This window comes from Arachis duranensis, chromosome 1, assembly GCF_000817695.3.
Source record: "Arachis duranensis cultivar V14167 chromosome 1, aradu.V14167.gnm2.J7QH, whole genome shotgun sequence".
NCBI lineage: Eukaryota > Viridiplantae > Streptophyta > Magnoliopsida > Fabales > Fabaceae > Arachis > Arachis duranensis.
In genome coordinates, this window is record NC_029772.3 from 86,607,076 (window position 1) to 86,615,656 (window position 8,581).

The 8,581-nt window shown below is 39.3% G+C and overlaps 1 protein-coding gene and 1 non-coding gene across 2 annotated transcripts; one reads left to right on the forward strand and one right to left on the reverse strand.

Moving 5' to 3' along the window:
* Nucleotides 1-553: 553 nt before the first annotated feature.
* On the reverse strand, nucleotides 554-657 carry LOC127742569 (small nucleolar RNA R71). The gene has a single exon (XR_008003912.1). It is a non-coding gene; the product is annotated as a small nucleolar RNA R71 (small nucleolar RNA).
* A 1,108-nt stretch (nucleotides 658-1,765) lies between these two features.
* On the forward strand, nucleotides 1,766-2,815 carry LOC107491528 (uncharacterized). The gene has a single exon (XM_016112382.1). It carries the CDS (start codon nucleotides 1,766-1,768, stop codon nucleotides 2,813-2,815), a length of 1,050 nt encoding a protein of 349 aa, XP_015967868.1.
* Nucleotides 2,816-8,581: the final 5,766 nt, after the last annotated feature.

Below are 8,581 nucleotides of genomic sequence, written 5' to 3' on the forward strand. Positions count from 1 at the left end.
AGAGATAAAATCAAAATAGATATACTAATTACTACTACTTATATATAACTTCTAAGGTAAATCCTAATAAGAACAATTATCAGAGAGTTAAGGCTAAGAGTAAGACTCAACAACCTTTATTTTGGGAGGTGGATGCTCCCTTAGTCTGTGGAGTGCATGGTCCTTCAAGAAACAGCTTCTGACACTTCAGTTCCCTCAGTTCACGCCTTTGCTCTTCTTGTTCTCCAAGCAGTTTGCAAAGCATGGTATTTTGATTTTTCTGTTCTTCCTTTAGTTGGTCCATAGCTTCTTGCAACTTGGTAACAGATGCTTCAAGACGCTCCCAGTATTCCAAAAAGACCCAAATCAACATCTAACCACCTTCCTAAGGATATGTGATACTGTGAAGTCTAATGGTGTTCATCCTGACACCTATAAACTGCTTTTGTTCCCCTTTTCACTCAAGGATAAAGCTTCTAAATGGATGTAATATTTCCCGAAGGAGAGTTTAACAATGTGGGAAGATGTGGTGAACAAATTCTTGGCGAGATTCTACCTTCCTTAAAGAATCACCAGGTTGAGAGCTGAGGTATAAACCTTCAGACAACAAGATGGTGAAACTCTCTATGAGGCATGGGAGAGGTTTAAGGACTTAACAAGAAGGTGCCCACCAGACATGTTCAATGAATGGGTGCAACTACATATTTTCTATGAGGGTCTTTCTTATGAATCAAAGAAGGCAGTAGACCACTCATCCGGGGGATCTCTAAACAAGAAAAAGACCATTGAAGAAGCCATAGATGTTATCAAGACTGTAGCTAAGAATGACTACTTCTATGCTTCTGAAAGAAGCAACACTCGAGGAGTGACAGAGCTAAACCATATGGATGCACTGCTGGCTCAAAACAAGATGATCACCAAGCAGTTAGCTGACCTTACCAAGAAGATGGAAGGGAACCAAGTTGCAGCAGTCACCACTTCATCATCAGCTCAAGAAGGAGTAAATACAGAGGAAGAAAGTGAATGGGAACAAGCTAACTATATTGGGAACTCACCTAGGCCGGCCCATGATCCATACTCCAAAATTTATAATCCTGGTTCGAAGAACCACCCAAACTTTGGGTGGGGAAATCAACAAGATCAAGGCCAAGATTAGAGACGTCACAACCCCAACAATAATGCAACTCACCAACATTCCACACAGAGATCATATCAACACCCACCCAATAGTACCTCTCAACATCCATATCAAAACCAAAATGTCCCTTCTCACCCCTCCTACCTCAATTCACCATCACCATCTGAAGATAGATTCTCCAGAATTGAGACTCTACTTTAAGGTATATGTAAGGAAGTTCAAGACAGTAAAGCATTTCGGGAAGAAGTGTGATCCAATATGCAGAATCAAGATGCTGCCATCAAGAAACTTGAAACACAAATTAGCTACTTATTCAAGCAAGTCCCTAGCCACAACATTTTCAGCAACACTAATTCAAACCCAATAGAGGAGTTTCAGGCTATCACCCTCAAAAGTGGGAAGGAATTTAAGGAGACCTCCAAGAAACCACAAGAGAAGAACTCAGATGAAAAGGAAAAGGAACAAGATGAAGTTCAAGTTTCCATTCCCAATTCACATCAAAAAGGAGAAGTACTGAAGCCATACATTCCAAAAGCCCCAAACCCTCAGCAATTGAAGAAGAGGGGAGAGGATAACCAATTCTCAAGATTCTTAGAAATCTTCAAGAAATTACATATTAACATACCCTTTGCTGAAGCAATGGAGTAAATGCCGCTCTATGCCAAGTTCTTGAAGGAGTTGATGACTAAGAAGAAAAGCTGGAAGAACAACGAGACTGTGGTACTAACTGAAGAATGTAGTGCCATCATTCAACACAAATTACCCCAGAAATTGAAGAATCTTGGGAGCTTTCAGATTCCTTGTATCATAGGGGAAATCACAGTGAAAAAGGCTTTATGTGATTTAGGAGCTAGCATAAATATAATGTCCTTAGAAATGATGAGAAAAATGAGGATTGAGGAGGCCAAGCCAACAAGAATGGCCCTGCAACTAGCAGACCGATCATTCAAGTTCCCTCACAGAATAGTAGAAGACTTGTTGGTGAAGGTAGAAGACTTTATATTCCCAGAAGACTTTGTAGTGTTGGATATGGAGGAAGGAGCCAAGGCCTCTATCATCCTGGGAAGGCCATTCTTAATCACTGCCGGAGCCATCATTGATGTCCAAAAGGGTGAACTTACCCTTAGACTACATGAGGAGAAAATGATATTCGATGTGTTCAAGGCCATGAGTTACCCACAAGACTCATTGGGAGAATGTATGAGGTTGGATTCAGTAGAAGCTATAGTGCAAGATACTTTTGAAGAGGAAGAACTTGAGGGGTTGACAGAAGAAGAAAAATCAGCATCAAGCGAAGAGGCTGCAACAACTGAGGTTCCTGTTCAGGGCACACTAGAGGAGAAGAATGATAAGAAAGAAGCACCTAAACTTGAACTAAAGGCACTACCGTCCACTCTCAAATATGCATATTTAGGAGAAAATGAAAGTTATCCAGTGATCATAAACTCAGCCCTCAGCCAAGAACAAGAGGAGGAATTACTCCAAGTATTGCAAAAGCATAAAGATGCCATTGGATGGACCCTCACTAACTTGAAGGGAATCAATTCGGCCATATGCATGCATAAGATACTGTTGGAAGATGATGCCAAACCTTCCATTCAACCCCAAAGGAGGCTGAATCCAGTCATGAAAGAAGTGGTACAGAAGGAAGTTATGAAGCTGCGGCAGGGAGGGGGTGATCTACCCAATTTTGGATAGCCCATGGGTCAGCCCCGTCCAAGTGGTCCCCAAAAAAGGAGGAATCACTATAGTACCCAATGAAAGGAATGAACTAATCCCTACAAGAACCGTCACAAGATGGAGGATGTGCATTGATTACAGAAAACTCAATGAAGCCACAAGAAAAGATTATTTCCCACTTCCCTTCATGGATCAGATGTTGGAAAGACTTGCAGGACACGTATATTATTGTTTTCTAGATGGTTATTCAGGATATAATCAAATAGTGGTTGATCCCAGAGACCAGGAGAAAACATTATTTACTTGCCCATATGGAGTGTTTGCCTACAGGCGCATGCCATTTGGGCTATGTAATGCACCTGCAACTTTTCAACGCTGCATGCTTTCTATCTTCTCGGATATGATAGAGAAGTTCATTGAAGTCTTTATGGAAGACTTTTCAGTATTCGGGGATTCCTTTCCTAATTGCCTAAATCACCTTGCCTTGGTATTAAAAAGATGTCAAGAGACCAATCTGGTCTTGAATTGGGAAATATGCCACTTTATGGTGACAGAAGGAATAGTCCTTCGCCATAAAGTTTCTATCCAAGGCATTGAGGTAGACAGAGCCAAGGTGGAACTAATTGAAAAATTACCCTCACCAAGTGATGTCAAGGCAATTAGGAGATTTTTAGGGCATGCTGGCTTTTAAGATTTATTAAAGATTTTTCAAAGATAGCCAAGCCCTTAAGCAATCTCCTTATGTCTGATACACCATTTATCTTTGATGAGAAGTGCATACTAGCATTTGAAAACTTGAAAAAGAAGCTGTCCTCAGCTCCTATCATTACCCCACCTGATTGGAACTTACCATTCGAACTGATGTGTGATGCATCTGATTTCGCAGTTGGGACAGTGTTAGGACAGAGGAAAGATAATTTGGTACATGTCATATAATATGCTAGTAAGGTCCTCAATGACACTCAAAGAAATTATACCACTACTAAAAATGAGTTGTTAGCAATAGTTTTTGCATTTGACAAGTTTAGATCATACCTCATTGGTTCTAAAGTGATTGTTTTCACTGATCACACAGCACTTAAATATCTGTTTTCCAAATAGAGATCAAAACCAAGAATGATAAAATGGATCTTATTGTTGCAGGAATTCAATATTGAGATTAGAGACAAAAAGGGTGTAGAGAACAAGGTAGCAGATCATCTATCCAGGATCCCTTGTGAGAAAAGTGGTATACATGATACAAGTGTAAATGAGTTCTTTCCAGATGAGCAGTTAATGTTGGTTCACAAGGCACCCTGGTTTGTAAATATTGCCAATTTTAAGGCAACTGGTGACTTGCCTCCTGGAATCAAAAAACATCAAAGAAGAAAACTCATTAATGATGCTAAATATTTTATTTGGGATGAGACATATCTCTTCAAGAAGTGCTCAGATGGAATCCTTAGGAGGTGCATTTCAGAATAAGAGGGACGAGAGGTCCTATAGAACTGCCATGGCTCTTGCTATGGAGGCCACTTTGGAGGGGAAAGAACTGCAGCCAAGGTGCTGCAATGTGGATTCTTTTGGCCCACCCTTTTCAAGGATGCGAAAGAACTAGTGAGGGGCTGCAATAAATGCCAAAGGGTTGGAAATCTACCCAAAAGAAATAAAATGCCACAAAGCTTCATCTTAGAACTTGAATTATTTGATGTGTGGGGAATCGATTTCATGGAACCCTTCCCAACCTCGCATTCAAACAAGTATATCTTGGTGGCAGTGGATTATGTATCCAAGTGGGTGGAAGCTATTGCAACTCCAACAAATGATAACAAGGTGGTCATGAACTTTCTCAGGAAGAATATCTTTAGTCGGTTTGGAGTTCCACGAGCCCTCATCAATGATGGAGGAACCCATTTTTGTAACAGACCACTAAAAGCCCTACTCTTGAGATACGGAGTGAAGCATAAGGTTGCCACACCTTATCATCCCCAAAGTGGGCAAACCGAGATATCCAACAAAGAGTTAAAAAAGATCTTGGAAAAGACCGTGGGGCCATCAAGAAAGGACTGGTAAAAAAAAGTTGGATGATGCTCTTTGGGCATATAGGACAGCCTTCAAAATACCAATTGGGATATCCCCATATCAATTGGTGTATGGAAAGGCCTATCACTTACCATTAGAGCTAGAGCACAAAGCTTTTTGGGCTCTCAAGATACTAAACCTCGATAGCACTACTGCTGGTTAGAAAAGGGTCTTGCAGCTGCAAGAACTGGAGGAGTTTAGGTCTCAAGCCTATGAAAATACCAAGATCTATAAGGAAAAAGTAAAAAGGAGACATGATCTCAACCTGGCCCCAAGAAGCTTTGAAGAAGAACAAGTACTCCTCTACAACTCCAAACTGAGACTCTTCCCTGGAAAACTCAAATCAAGGTGGTCAGGGCTCTTTCTTGTCACAAAGGTCTCACCTTATAGACACATAGAAATCATGGAAGAAAGCTCAAGAAGGACATTCACTGTGAATGGGCAAAGACTCAAACACTACTTGGGCAACATGGGGGAAGGGCCTAAACTGAAGTATAATCTCAACTAAAGAAGCAATCATCGAGCTACTGACGCTAAAAAAGTGCTTTGTTGGGAGGCAACCCAACCTGAGGTAGTTTTCTTTTCATTATTATCTCAATAAAAGATACAAGTAGAGTTCTCTGTATTGTGAGGAGCTAAGTTTCGTGTTTCACACCAAAATAATCCAAGGGTAAATGTGGAACTCTAAGTTTGGTGTTCCACCAAAGACTTCATTTGAAGATCGCATTGCAACCTTTCAATGATAAAGCATTAACTCTAACAATCAGAGAAACTACTTGACAGATGTTTAATTTCTAGTTCATAGTTTGCTTTTCTTGTTCATAGTTATTTTCTTAATGAAAGCACATGAGGTTTCTGCATGTATTCAATTTCCTGCATTAGGCAAGGAACTAAGTTTGGTGTTCACACACCAAATTAAGTTCAAAAATTCACAAGCATACATGCATGCTAACTGTTTTTCAAGTGCTTAGGGAACAAGCAACTTCTAATAGTTTTACAGGAATTTAATCAATCCCTTAGAATAACCATACACCATCATCCAAGGAGACAAATAAGGATGCAAAAGCTAGGATGATAATGACAAGGAAGAAACAGGAAGACATCAAGAGGTTGTATTGTATTTAACTGTCTCTGAGTTGTAGTACTTTAATTGGAAGTATGATTGAACCTTGTTCTCATGGACATTCATATTGTGCTTGTTCCTCTTTATTCACATATCGGGGTTGCTGGTCTAAGTTTCCGGTTTTCATCTTCATCCTGCTTAAATGTATGCTTGTCCTTTAAGCTAAATAAAAGAAAATGTTATGAAAAACCAGAGTGGGGTTCATCTTGTGAACTACGTTCTCAATGTTTGTGGTGTGGTAATTGATTAGCTAAGTTGGTTCACCAACAAGTTATACAGGCAACTAGATGTTCTGAATCATATGCTTGAAGCACATTCTATGAGACTAGCTAAATAACAAGATCCTAAAAAGAAAAAGGAAAAGAATAGTGAGAGTTTGAAAAAAGAAAGAAAAAGAATAAGAAATAAGGCTAGGCACCAAGGGTTTGAATCTTGAGGCATGTGTCTGTGGTGTTCTTGTGCAAAAGATCTGCTTGGATGAATAAGTTCTCAGGAGTACTTCATCACTTGGTAACTTGGGTTAACTACCCCGAGATTATCAGCTGAAAATCTACTATGAAGAGCAACCATGCTACAAAACACTTAGTAACCCAAAGAGGTGCTGGACACCAAGGCCTCAAGAAAAGAAGATAACAAACCATATGCCTGTGGTGTGCATATATAGGGGAAAAAGACTTGAAGGAGTAAGTCCTTAGGGGTGTCTCAACACCTAGCACCTTGAACCAACTAGTTCGGGAGTGTTGGCTGAAAGCTTATCATAAAGAGTCGCCCCCTCACAAAGCACTTAGCCTAAAAGAATGCAATAAACCCTGAAAAGAAAGGGGGGATCAATGAATAAGGATCTCATAGGATGCAATCGAGCGAGTTTTCAAGAGTATGATGAGGACCTGAAAACCAGTAAAGGAATGAACCTAAGTTGCTATGCATGAAACCCCATAAACCAAGAACTTGACTTGTATAATAAGGACTTGTTTCTCTTGTTCTTTCATTTATCATTCTTATGCTTCAGTAGTTGCTTAGGGACAAGCAACCTTTAAGTTTGGTGTTATGATGTGACGTTAGGATTTTTGCCAGTAAAGAATTTCATAAAAACAGTCGCGTTGTAGATATAGTCTCTAAACCGACAGAAATCCCTTCGTACAAACGTTTTGGTTGTCACAAGTAACAAACCCCTTTTAAAATTGATAACCGAGTATTAAACCTCGGGTCGTCTTCTTAAGGAACTGCGAGGAAGGTATGTTCTTATTATTGGTTATGAGTTTGTAAATTGGGGTTTTGGAAGTAAGGTGGGAATATGTTATATGACAAATAATTTAAATGGCAATTAAAAATGAATAAATACTATAAAGCAAACTTTTGGGCAAGGTATGAGAAATTGGAGGTCCAACGTAGTTATCTCTCTCAACTATAAGGAAAGTTGAATCTAAACTCCACTTGGTAAACCTTTACTAAAGCAATGGAAAGTCAAGGGACTAATTAAATTGAACTTTGAATCCTATTTATTTTCTAAGAAAAGGTTGGGATTACTTAAGTTCAGCTCAATTAGCAAGATAACGATTATCAAATATGTTGAGTTTAATAACTGTTGAGTTACTGATTTCTTAACCAAAACCAAAAGGGGAAAAAGTAAAATTGCTAGAATAATAGAGGTGACCTTAGATGGAAGGCAATAGTAACTTAAATCAAAGAGAACAATCTTAACTGAAAATACTTCAAATATCATTAATTCAAAATAGAGATCTGTAACATGGAATAATTCATAAATCAATTCAAATATTAAAAGCAAATAAATAAATAAAAGTAAACTGAAAATAAAACATTAAACCTGGATCCAGAGTTACTCTCAAAACAAGAAGAAATCTTAAATCCTAAAGATTCTCTCTAAACTAAATCTAAATCATGAAAACTAGAAATTGGCTTGCTCCCCCTGAATGGATGCATTCCTCCACTTTATAACCTCTAATCTATGCTGTCTGTGTTTGGATCCGGGCCAAAAAGGGCTTCAGAAATCGCTGGGGGCGTATTCTGTGAATTCTGATACGTGGCCTCTGTCACGTGTTCACGTGGGTCACGCGGTCGCGTCATCTGGAGCTTTTCCTTGCCATGCGGTCGCATCAGTCACGCGTCCGCGTCGTGGGTGTTCTACTTGAGGCGCGCGGTCGCGTCAGTCATGCGGCCGCATCGCTGCTTCTTCGCTTCTGGCACGCGATCACGTCGTCCATGCGATTGCGTGGATACCAGTTTCCTTAAAGCTCCATTTTGCCTTCTCCTTCCATTTGTGTATGTTTCCTTTTTCATCCTTTAAGTCATTCAGTCTTAGAAAACCTGAGACTACTCAACACACTAATCATGGCATCGAATGGAAATAAAGGTAATTAAAACGATTAATTTTAAAGCTTAGGAAACATGTTTTTCACAATATGACATAATAAGGAAGGGAAAGTAAAATCATACAATTAATGTGAATAAGTAGGTGAAGGATTGAATAAATCACTCAAATTAAGCACAAAAGAACTCATGAAATATGGGTTTATCAACCTCCCCACACTTAAACACTAGCATGTCCTCATGCTAAATCCAAGGTAAATAATTAAGGTTAA